This window comes from Ranitomeya variabilis, chromosome 7 (genome assembly GCF_051348905.1).
Source record: "Ranitomeya variabilis isolate aRanVar5 chromosome 7, aRanVar5.hap1, whole genome shotgun sequence".
Classification (NCBI taxonomy): Eukaryota; Metazoa; Chordata; class Amphibia; order Anura; family Dendrobatidae; genus Ranitomeya; species Ranitomeya variabilis.
The window spans coordinates 19,710,616-19,723,726 of NC_135238.1; the positions used below are offsets into that span (position 1 = coordinate 19,710,616).

Consider the following 13,111-nt stretch of genomic DNA (forward strand, 5'->3'; position numbering starts at 1 on the left):
AAAGGAATGAAGTACTATTGTAACAGGCCATTCCTGTGGAGACAGTGGCTGTTGCAGACTATTGTCTTGTGTGCAGCTGTCAGATGATGATGTATTCTGCCGTGTCCTCACCCAGTCGCCCTATATAATGAGATGCCGCAGTGGGAGACACATTGGGGTGATACTGTTGCTTGTACGGCTGTTTTTTCATTTTTTGGCAGCATTCACATTTGGAGCTCTATGCATGATAATTGGATCAGTAGGTAAAGACCGTGCTCTATGGAACAGCGCCCCTAGGGGCCAAATTGTTAACAGGCTGGAAATTCTGCTGCAAAACTTTACAAGAAAAAGATGCTTCAAAGCCACGAAAGCCTCTTATATAGCGAGAAAACATCTTATAAAACCACAATCTTGTGCCAATTCAGACGCTCAATGGGTTTTTGTCATCTCCATGCCGCAGCGCGAAACGCGGGAGCGAAAAGTAAACCAGACCTGACAGCGGCAAAACAAGTTGTCTCTGTCGTCTGAGTAATGTATTCTGGAAGACAAAGAGAAAAGTCTGCAAAATGTGCAAACATTGGAGCCGGGGCCACACAGAACAGGGCACCGCTGGTGCCGCCGAGATTCCCACACCTCAGTGGATCTCATATTATAGAGCATTTAGGCCACTGTCTGCAAGAAGCACACGCGGAAGCCAAAATCACAGTCTTACGGATTTGTGGACTGTTACTTGCACCATGAAGGAGGCAGAGGAGGTGAAGGATGAACTAAAACAGATAAGTATCAGGCCAGACTAAAATAGCCTAAGGTACACGCCAGACTAAGACAGCCTAAGGCACAGGCCAGACTAAAACTGCTGGAAGTTCAGGCCATCCTAAGGCAGCCTAAGGTACAGGCCAGACTAAAACTGCTAGACGTTCAGGCCATCCTAAGACAGCCTAAGGTATAGGCCATCCTAAGACAGCCTAAAGTACAGGCCATACTAAAACTGCTGGAAGTTCAGGCCATCCTACAACAGCCTAAAGAATAGGCCATCCTAAGACAGCCTAAAGTACAGGCCATACTAAAACTGCTGGAAGTTCAGGCCATCCTACAACAGCCTAAGGAATAGGCCATCCTAAGACAGCCTAAAGTACAGGCCATACTAAAACTGCTGGAAGTTCAGGCCATCCTACAACAGCCTAAGGCACAGGCCAGACTAAAACTGCTGGAAGTTCAGGCGATTCTAAGACAGCCTAAGTTATAAGCCAGACTAAAACAGCCTAGGGTACAGGCCAGACTAAAACTGCCAAAAGTTCAGGCCATCCTACAACAGCCTAAGGCACAGGCCAGACTAAAACCACTGGAAGTTCAGGTCATCCTAAAACAGACAAAGGCAAAGGCCAGACTAAAAATGCTGGAAGTTCAGGCCATCCTAAGACAGCCTAAGGTACAGGCCTATCTAAACCTGCTGGAAGTTCAGGCCATCCTAAGACAGCCTAAGGTACAGGCCTATCTAAAACTACTGGAAGTTCAGGCCATCCTAAGACAGCCTAAGGTACAGGCCTATCAAAAACTGCTGGAAGTTCAGGCAATCCTAAGACAGCCTAAGGTACAGGCCTATCAAAAACTGCTGGAAGTTCAGGCCATCCTAAGACAGCCTAAGGTACAGGCCTATCTAAAACTACTGGAAGTTCAGGCCATCCTAAAACAGCCTAAGACACAGGCCAGACTAAAACTGCTAGACATTCAGGTCTCCCTTGAAACAGCAAAAAGGTACAGGCCCCTCTAAAACAGCATGATAAATAGGACATCCTAAAAGTTTGAGATCATTCTACCTTAAAAATAGTAAAACCTTTAGACCACCGTATAAACAGCCGAGAGGCACAGGTTACTCTAAAACAACAATAGGTTCAGACCACCCTAAAGCAGCAAGAGGCACAGACCACACTAAAACAGCCGGGGGCTTTTTATAAGACGGTTTAAGGGATCTTGAAGACAACGAGCTGTGATTACTCCAGTCCTGGATTAGCTATATCATCATCCAGCACCAGTTTAAAGCTACCAAAAACCAGCCAGATACGGTCTGGGCCGGTGCGGTGCGGCGGGGCTTTCCTCTAAGGATGTTTCCCGTTCCTGCCTGTGGTCTCCTCACACCCGGCCCGGGCAGCTGCATTTTTTTTGCTTTGAAATCAGATCCGACCTCCCAGTCAGGATGATGAGGATTATTCTGGCTACTGCGGATGAGGTTTAGATCCCTGACCGCTGTTGGGACCAGCTGGGCGCATGGTCGGGGCGAGCTGGGGGCAACAAGTGTCAGACGGCTTTCTAAAAAATCTGAACGGAAAAAAAAATCGTCTACAATAGAAATGCGCAACGCAGGTTAATATCCGTGGGTAAAAGTCCTGCAGCTTATGGATCGGATTTAAAACCGTACATGTATGTCTGGTACTATAATCTGCTGAAGAAAAGCACATATAATACCGCCATATCGTTCTCACATAATCCCGCCACAGAGTGCAAATATAATACTGCCATATACAGCCCACACTAATAATTTACAATATCCCCAAAATCCTTAATTATTGAGCACATGTAATACTGCTCTATCGTTAATGCAGCGCCCCAGAGTCCTGGTCGTTGCAGTACTGTGGCTCTGCCACTAAGGGGAGCCATGGTACGTTCGATGGCACTGAAGGAGTTCCTCCAATCAGGTATCACAGACACCAATATGTTTCACAGCAGGGCCTCCGGGGGGAGCTAAGGGTGCTATTCATTAGGCCACTCCCCACCATAGTGGGTAAACTGGGGGTCAGGCAGGAAGTTAGAGAGAGAACGCTGACGGGATTGAACAGAGCAACACCCTGTGGCAGAGGGTGTTGTGAAGGGAGAGACTGTAGGGTCTCTGCCAGGGGTGGGATCCTGGCAGAGGCTTGGCATTGAGAGAACGTAACGGGACCGTGCCTGCTCAGCTTAGCGGCGGTGCCCAAGAAAGGACTAGAAGCGAGGCAGATTGTGCTGAGTGAGAAACGAGATCAAGCAGAAGGAGAATACCAGCAGGGGTTTTGTTGAAAGAGGCAGCACCCTGCTGAGGCGCAATACCGGTGGCCGGAACGCCGAGGGAGTGGATTAGAATACAGCTTCAAGCCATACTCCAAACAGCGGCAGGACAGTCGGTCTCAGGCGGGCTGTCTACCACATATCACCTATGAAGTCTTGGGGGGCAATTGCGGGAGAGGGGCGTCTCTAGGGTCCCGGAAGAACTCCAGGCCTACCTGACAAACGGGTGCCATTCCAACCTGAATACAGGGAGGGGTGGATTACAGAGGAACATCAAATCGAGTTGTGAGGGAACTTAAGAAACAGACACAACCGTTGTGGGGTCACTTTCCGTGAGCACAGCAGGGAAGGACTACAACACATAGCGCTAGAAGGAAGGCACAGATTTCCACCTGAGAGGAGGACTCTGGAGGTGCCATTGGACCGGCTGGACTTGCGTAGCCTGGTGAACCGTGTTCTGGACTGAGGACTCAGAGATCTCCAGTAAAGAGGTAAAGAGACTGCAACCTGGTGTCCTTGTTATTTACTGCGACCTGCACCCCACAACTGCACCGCTACATCGCTATCATTACTACCAACACCCACACCTTGCATTCTACTGTGCGCCCCACGGCAGGGTCACGGACCGGGGCCTAGCCGCCGTGACAACCCCAGAAGCAGAGACTCAGAGGCCCGGTACCGGGCGGCGGTGGAGGGGGCGCTACAGAACTTGGCGTCACGAACAGGATCTACTTAAGCCTGAAGAATCAGGTCATGTGTGCCTAGAGACTGTGATTTACTGTGCTTGGACTGTACTTTATTGTAAGACTGTGCTGCGCCATTAGCCGCCAAAAGTTCCCGCCAAAAGGCGCCGCCATTGCTACATCCAAGGGGAAGGAGGGCGTGTTATGGGCGGAGACTCCCAGTGTGGCGCGAGAAATGGCTACCGCCCCCTGCACTTCTGGTTGCAGAGGAGTGACCTGCCCCAAAACGGAAGAGAAACACCCCTTGATATGCAACAGCGAGGGGCTGGGGACGGAGAAGCCCGACCTCGGAGAAATGGCGGAGTTAGGTGCATGCACTGCCACCGACTATCGGGCAGCGATGATGAACAGCGAGTGCCTGAGCGAGGAGGAAGCGATTCCGGCTTGTCCTCCTTCACCAACGATGGACCGGAAGCCTGCGGACCCGACAGCGGGGCTACGTCCACCAATCCTGACTTCGGAGTTAGAGGAGGAGGAACTACAGCAAGCGGAGCCGAATCCGAGAATCCTATTGGAGGAGCCGCAGTCCGGGCTGCAGCCGACTCCAGCACCCTTGTTAATGGACCGGAGCGACACCGATGGAACCACATTAGGCGCAGGTATGGCCGACGTCCCTGCTCCCCTTCACGAGCCCGATTCCATGACCCACCTCCGTCTCAGTAGGGAGCGACTTATCTCGGCAGGGCTAATGGTGCTATCCCCCGATGACCTGGGGAGGATGGTGCCACCGCTGTCGACTGGAGTGGGGGAGCCCGTGGATGTGAGCTTAGATGGAGTAGTTCTTCGGTGGGACACCCCCTGGTTTAGAGCAGATGGATCCCGGGAGAACGGGTCCACTCTTGCGGTGCTTACATGGGAACAATATAGACAGTGCTTGATTCTGCAGTGGAAAGGACGGAAAGGGACTGAGTCGATGGGCCCATCGAAAGTACGACAACCCCCCCCGACAGGGGATGACAGAGACGCGGTAAGGCGGGGCACTGTGTTGGCCTACCATGTAAAAAGGGGGTGGGGCCTCATACACGAGCCGGGACTGGATACTGATGTTTTCGTTGCGCATTGTAACGTGAGGGCTCCCTGTTGTGGCCGAAGCGGAGAACCCTTACAAAAGGGGGATCCAGTGACCTACAGCCGCCACTTGAACCCACTCGGGTGGTATGCACGGAATGTTCGGCGGTGTATGTCTGGAGCCGCGGCACTAGCTACCCCAGACCTGGTCCCGGGAGTACCCGAACTTGTCACCATCGCAACGGTATGCCTAGTGGCAGCCCCAGAGTTGGCCAATCGAGTTCATCTGCATGTTCGAACCGCGGACACTGGCGCTACAGTGGCCGGGGTCCCGGAACCAAAGCCACCTGAAGAAGAATAAACCTCGGAAACCTGAAAAATGTAAATAGTTTTCCTTTAACTGTTCCTGATTGTTTGTTGCTAAACCCGTCCAGGGTAAACTTTAAAAGGTGACCCCTTTGTTGACCCGGGGTCACTATTGTTGTTTTCCAGAAGTTTTATACAAACTGCAGTAATCATGGACTGTGCATGATTCGAACTTCCTTGTAAATAGTTGCACCTTCTTAAGGGTGCCTCCTACTGGTTTTAGTTAAAAGACACTTTGCGAAGATACCTTTCCTACTGGTTTTAGTTAAAAGACACTTTGCGAAGATGCCATTCCGGAGCCTTTGCGTGGACTGGTAGGCTGAGAAGACGAGCTACCTCAGAAAGGCTTGGTCCCCTCTTAAAGGGGATGCGTGGAATTGAACTTGAAAGCGATACTGTTTTAGAACGGTAATATGATGATGCTTTGAGAAAGAATGTAACTGTTTTACATGAAAAGTTATATGTGTTTAAATTGTTTGAATTGTGAAATCTGAAAATAATGTTTTGTGAAAGGAAAAGATGCAGAGAGCCCGCAGGGGTAGAAGTAGAGATCTGCGTAGTTGAAAGTAAAGAAGTAATGATGAAGGTGAGGATAGAAGGTAAACCCTGCGTCCCCATAGAAAGTTACTTTGTTACTAAGGACAGAAAGCGAACCCGTAGGGGTTAGAGAGTGAGTCCTTAAAGGAGCCGAGTAGAGCTGGCTCAGAGTTCTTTAAACGAAAGGAATGTTATGTCTATACTATGTATAGTAGCGAAAGGCAGTAGGCCCTGGCTGAACGGGGCGGTCCTGTAAAAGAAAGGAGAGGCAGTAGGTCTGGTGCCATAGGGACAGGCGGTCCTGCAGGTTCAAAGTAGGAGAATGTGAAGTTACCCTACCCTGTAATGTGATTATAGGAAGGCCTTTGGTAAACTAAGAGTGTATGTCTCTTAAAGGCAATGTTAATTTATTGTTCCAGAATTTGCACTAAGTAGAATACCCGGTTGGGTAACAGGAGTTATGTATAGCCTGTAATTTATAATGTTGACTATGTTTGTAACGTTAAAAGTGTCCTCACCTCCCATAAAGGGAAGCCTGTTCAAGTATACTTATTGTTTTGCACTCAACAAAATTGTATGTCTGTTTACTAATCTGTATTGTTGTTTTTCTTCCCAGTCCCGGAGTACTGTGTTTAACCAGGGGGGAGTGCAGCGCCCCAGAGTCCTGGTCGTTGCAGTACTGTGGCTCTGCCACTAAGGGGAGCCATGGTACGTTCGATGGCACTGAAGGAGTTCCTCCAATCAGGTATCACAGACACCAATATGTTTCACAGCAGGGCCTCCGGGGGGAGCTAAGGGTGCTATTCATTAGGCCACTCCCCACCATAGTGGGTAAACTGGGGGTCAGGCAGGAAGTTAGAGAGAGAACGCTGACGGGATTGAACAGAGCAACACCCTGTGGCAGAGGGTGTTGTGAAGGGAGAGACTGTAGGGTCTCTGCCAGGGGTGGGATCCTGGCAGAGGCTTGGCATTGAGAGAACGTAACGGGACCGTGCCTGCTCAGCTTAGCGGCGGTGCCCAAGAAAGGACTAGAAGCGAGGCAGATTGTGCTGAGTGAGAAACGAGATCAAGCAGAAGGAGAATACCAGCAGGGGTTTTGTTGAAAGAGGCAGCACCCTGCTGAGGCGCAATACCGGTGGCCGGAACGCCGAGGGAGTGGATTAGAATACAGCTTCAAGCCATACTCCAAACAGCGGCAGGACAGTCGTCTCAGGCGGGCTGTCTACCACATATCACCTATGAAGTCTTGGGGGGCAATTGCGGGAGAGGGGCGTCTCTAGGGTCCCGGAAGAACTCCAGGCCTACCTGACAAACGGGTGCCATTCCAACCTGAATACAGGGAGGGGTGGATTACAGAGGAACATCAAATCGAGTTGTGAGGGAACTTAAGAAACAGACACAACCGTTGTGGGGTCACTTTCCGTGAGCACAGCAGGGAAGGACTACAACACATAGCGCTAGAAGGAAGGCACAGATTTCCACCTGAGAGGAGGACTCTGGAGGTGCCATTGGACCGGCTGGACTTGCGTAGCCTGGTGAACCGTGTTCTGGACTGAGGACTCAGAGATCTCCAGTAAAGAGGTAAAGAGACTGCAACCTGGTGTCCTTGTTATTTACTGCGACCTGCACCCCACAACTGCACCGCTACATCGCTATCATTACTACCAACACCCACACCTTGCATTCTACTGTGCGCCCCACGGCAGGGTCACGGACCGGGGCCTAGCCGCCGTGACAACCCCAGAAGCAGAGACTCAGAGGCCCGGTACCGGGTACCCCTTGGCCCTGCGGCGGTGGAGGGGGCGCTACATTAATCCATCAGATACCTCTCATATAATACAGCCATACAGTTCACACATAATGCAGCTTTATATTACTCACGTAATACTGCTGCATAGTTCACACATAATACTGCCATAAAGATCACGTATTATGCTGTCATATAAGTGCTCATATAATAATGCCATATAGGTCTCAATCAAGATAGCTCTCACATAATACCAACAATACTGCCATATAGACCACACATGATGCTGCCATATATATTTTATACATAATACTGCCATATAGACGGCACATAATGCCGCCATATACATTTATCATATAATACTGCCATATGGATCACACATGATGCCGCCATATATATTTTTTACATAGTACTGCCATATAGACCACACATGATGCCACCAAGTATTATGTGTGATCTATATGATGGCATTATGTGTGATCTTTATGAAGGTATTATATGTGATCTGTAGGGTGGTATTATGTTTGATCAGTATGGTGGTATAATGTGAGAACTACATGACGGTATTATATGAGAACTATATTGTGTGATTATGTGTGATCTATGTGGCAGTATTATGTGACAATTATATGGTGGTATTATGTGTGATATATATGGTGGTAACATGTGTGATCTACCTGGCGGTATTATGTGTGACATATATGGTGATATTATGTGTGAGCTAAGTGTCGGTATTATATGTAATCTATGTGACGGTATTATGTATAATCTATATGACAATATTATGTGTGATCTACATGATGATATTATGTGTGATTTATATGATGGTATTATGTGTGATCTACATGGCGGCATTGTGTGTGATCTATAGGATGGTATTGTGTGCGATCTTTATGACGGTATTATGTATGATCTATATGACGGCATTATGTGTGATCTATATGAAGGTATTATGTGTTATCTATATGACGGTATTATGTGTGATCTATTTGGCGGTATTATGTGTGATCTATATGACGGTATTATGTGTGATCTAAGTGACGATATTATATGTGATCTATATGGTGGTATTATGTGTGACATATATGGTGGTATTATGTGTGATATATAACATGTTATGTGTGATCTATATGATGGTATTATGTGTGATCTATATGACGGTATTATGTGTAATATATATGGTGGCATTATGTGTGATCTGATCTACATGGCGGTATTATGTGTGATCTATAAGACGGTATGTGTGATGTATATGATGGTAGTATGTGAGATCTATATGGCAGTGCTATGTGAGATCTATATGGCGGTATTTTGTGAGATCTGTACGGCGGTATTATGTGTGATCTATATGGCGGTATTATGTGTGATCTATATAGCGGTATAATGTGAGAACGCTGTGGCAGTATTATCTGCAGAAAGGGGGCTAATTCTAGGGTGGTTCTGGCTGAGCACCTGCACATGGGTCTGGTGTAACAGAGGGGGCAGCATGACCTCCAGTGAGGTGCAGTCAGGCGAGGGCTGGTGAGGCAGCTGAAGAGAGGGGTCTCATTTTTATCGTTGCTACATGGCTCCATTTCCCCCAGCATGTTTCCCAGCGTCACCCCGGACTGCGCCTGTCCCCTCGCTTTCACACATCGCCAGGACAGGATGGAGAAGACAGGATCTGAGGAGGGGAATGGGGTCTTTGCATGCAAAGTCTGGATCAGAACAGGCCATCAATCAGCAGAGATGTTTCCTGGATTTCTGTGGAGCAGACAAGCAGACGGTCCATCCATGTGTATAAAAGACAGCGTTCTATATACAATCCCTGGCTGCTCCGCGCACCGAGCAGGGGGCTGCTCCTTCCTGCATCCACGAGACGCTACAAAGCATCCGTAGCCTCTCGGCTGTACCCCACCGGCCGCTGGCTATTGCCTAATATGGCGATATGGGCACCGGTGACTTAATGATGTCACGCGGTTTAAAGGGGCAGAGGAGACGGCATGGTTAATGGTGTACAGCGTCCCGCCAGCCATCACTAACACAATTAGGAAGACGATCGGCATCGCTCCTACTAAATCACTATCATACCATGGAAAAAGTTGTGTCTCCCGGCCAACTCTTATATACAAGGCAGCGGACGAGAGTTATCGCCAGCCTGCGAGCTGTGTACATGACATTCATTATCTCCCAGTGATTACCCGGCCGCGCAGATCGAAAATATCCGGCATCGCTGGCACGGCTGCACAATGTCCCCCGCTGACTGCGTGTGGCATCCGTCTCCATATAGTATATCTGTACGTACAGGCTCCGCAGCCTCGCCGGGCAACGCTGTGGGACAGTCTGAGCGGCTGAGCTAGGTCTATCATAGGGGATCGAGGCTGCGCCTATGATACTAAACATCCAGTGCACGTGGCAAACCCAGCTCTGCTGCGTATATATCAGATGCAGGGTGAGAAGTGCGGGTCACACCGTAACAATCCGTACACAGCACCATCTAATATCTGCTCATCACAGCAGCACGGCATAGAAAACCACTCCAGAAAGAGCCGCAACGAGGATATCTACAGACATAGAGTCCATGACGGTGAAGATTTATATGGACGGAAGATAGAGAATTAATAGATAGATAGATAATAGATAGATAGATGGATAGATAGATAGATAGATAGATAGATAGATAGATAGATAGATAATGGATAGAAATATAGATAGATAATAGATATTTAATAGATATATAAAAGATAGATGATAGATAGATAGATAGATAGATAGATAGATAGATAGATAGATAGATAGATAGATAATAGATAGTTAAAAGATATATAAAATATAGATAATTAATAGATAAATAATAGATAGATAGATCACTAATAGATAATAGATATATAGATAGATAGATAGATAGATAGATAATAGATAGTTAAAAGATATATAAAATATAGATAATTAATAAATAATAGATAGATAGATCACTAATAGATAATAGATATATAGATAGATAGATAATAGATAATTAATAGATAATAAATAGCTGATAGATAGATAGATAGATAGATAGATAGATAATAGATACGGTAGATAGATAATAGATAGATAGATAATAGATAGATAGATAGATAGATAGATAGATAATAGATAGTTAATAGACATATAAAAGATAGATGATAGATAGATAGATAGATAGATAATAGATAATTAATAGATAGATAGATAATAGATAGATGATAGATAATAGATATGATAGATAGATATATATAGATAGATAATAGATAGATAGATAGATAGATAGATAGATAGATAATAGATAGTTAAAAGATATATAAAATATAGATAATTAATAGATAAATAATAGATAGATAGATCACTAATAGATAATAGATAGATCGATAGATAGATAGATAGATAGATAATAGATAATTAATAGATAATAAATAGCTGATAGATAGATAGATAGATAGATAGATAGATAGATAGATAGATAGATAGATAGATAGATAGATAGATATAGATAGATAGATAATAGATATGGTAGATAGATAATAGATAGATAGATAGATAGATAGATAGATAGATAGATAATAGATAGTTAATAGATATATAAAAGATAGATGATAGATAGATAGATAATAGATAGATAGATCATTAATAGATAATAGATAGATAATTAATAGATAGATAGATAGATAATAGATAGATGATAGATAATAGATATGATAGATAGATATATATAGATAGATAGATAATAGATAGATAGACAGATAGATAATAGATAGATGATAGATAGATAGATAGATAGATAGATAGATAGATAGATAGATAGATAGATAATAGATAGATACTGTAGACCAGTGTTCCTCAATAACACAGGCAATAATTCCATTACCTGTGCAATACAAAGGAAATCCTGAAAACAGGACCTGTTGGTGGGCCTTGAGGACTGGAGTTGGGGAACACTGCTGTAGACAGATAATAGATATCTAATAGATAATAGATAGATACATAGATAATAGATATATAATAGATACGGTAGATAGATAATAGAGATCCCCACAATCTCTTCCATCCTTGGCCTCCTCCCTTTATCCATAAATTCAGTCCCATCAACCTAGAACTTTCACACATCAAAGAGTCCACAAGGACAATCTACAGAAGAACAAGATCCATCTGATCTGAACAAGTTTCTCCTCGTCCGTTATCACTACAGAGCGCGGATCCTCTGGAGATTCACTTTCGGGGTCCAGGACCAGACCTCAGATTACATAAACTCACGCCTAGTCCTAACCATGGCCTGAGGAAGTCACCAGAACGAGCCTTGTTCTCTCCAATCCACATCCAGACCCAATTGTCTTGTCTCGAGCTTTCACCATCCCAGATGTAGCAGGGCTGAATTTGTCAGACTAATGTAGGGTGACCTTATATCAGAGACCTATCGCAACATAGAAATGACACAGCTTCAAAGAGTTAAGTGACAATTTCAGCTCTGCTGCATCTGTTTTTTCGATTTCAGCAGTCGGCCTGCTCCCCCTGTTGGAAACTTTGATCCAAAGAAAGCAAAAGCAACTTCGAAGCAGACGAATTAGAGAAACCTTCATCATCACCAATTTCCTACCAGGTCCCTTCTCCTACGTGAGAGGATGAGGGATGTTGCAGAACGTTACATTATTTCCAGGAAAGGATATGGGTTACAGACCAGTCTCAGACACCAGCTCCGTGGACGGGTGGTCTGCTTAAGCCAGAAGAATACAGTGGGAGCCAACGCTGGATACGGGACCTGTTCACCTTCCTCAGAGCCCTGACCTTGTTCCCGACTCCTGCTCGAAGATCCTCCTGAGCCCAAACTTCCCACAGCTGATTTCTCCGCACTTCCCCCATCCTCATCTTCACCAGGGTCCCCTGCCGGTGGCATGGGGGGTATAGGAACCCTGATATCATCTCCGGCCAGCGGCTGGAAAGGCTCTCTTCTCTCGCCATCAGTCATGATAGCAAACGGCACCTGAAGAAGAGGAGCACAGAAAAACATTGAGGTCTACAGAGTGGTCAACCCAAAAAGAGTATCATAATGGTCAATAAAAGACTCGGCGGTTAATGTTTATCATGTCTCATTTGATGAAGGTGGCCAAACACATTTGATGGACGTAGGTTGATAGTTGAACAATTGTTCATCGAACGATCGGCTGGTGAAGGATCATTTTGGCAAAGTAGCTCTGCATACTTTAGTCCTCATTGGCCATAAGGATGAAGGATCTTTTAGCAAATACTCTTCAAAAGAAAGATCTTTAGCCCGACTAATGGCCAATTAAATTTCAACCGTCCAAAACTTTCTGATTGAAATCATCTATTATCATTGCATTTAATCTAAGGTATATGGACCTCTCTTCATCGACCACCCAAAGAACATCTCCTCCTAAAAACACCAGGAAAGCTCAAGAAGTCTTCATCTTACTCATACGTGGAAAAGATGGATCAATATAAATATGGCTGTTATCCCCACGCCCATGGTAGGTTAGATTCAACTTTCTTAATGGCAAATTCTGTTCTGTACAACAATTTGCCCTCCAGGAAACCTGAAGAGAAGACCTCTAATGGTCTTCACTCAAACCGATAATAGTAATCACGAGGGTGAAAGGGATAAGGAAAAGTCTTCAGACTAGACTACTAAAGGTAGATTTGCCCTTCAGGAGTAGACTACATACAAGACCTGTAAAGGCCT

The 13,111-nt window shown here is 45.7% G+C and overlaps 1 protein-coding gene across 5 annotated transcripts in view; it reads right to left on the reverse strand.

Moving 5' to 3' along the window:
• The window catches only part of CACNA1H (calcium voltage-gated channel subunit alpha1 H), a 417,575-nt gene that overhangs the window by 371,658 nt on the left and 32,806 nt on the right, over window positions 1-13,111 (reverse strand). For all 5 annotated transcript variants that reach the window (XM_077274375.1, XM_077274377.1, XM_077274373.1 and 2 more), the window contains exon 2: window positions 12,081-12,394. In XM_077274375.1, coding sequence (XP_077130490.1) covers window positions 12,081-12,379 — 299 coding nt within the window. In that variant the 5' untranslated portion in view covers window positions 12,380-12,394. The remainder of the gene's footprint in view (window positions 1-12,080; window positions 12,395-13,111) is intronic.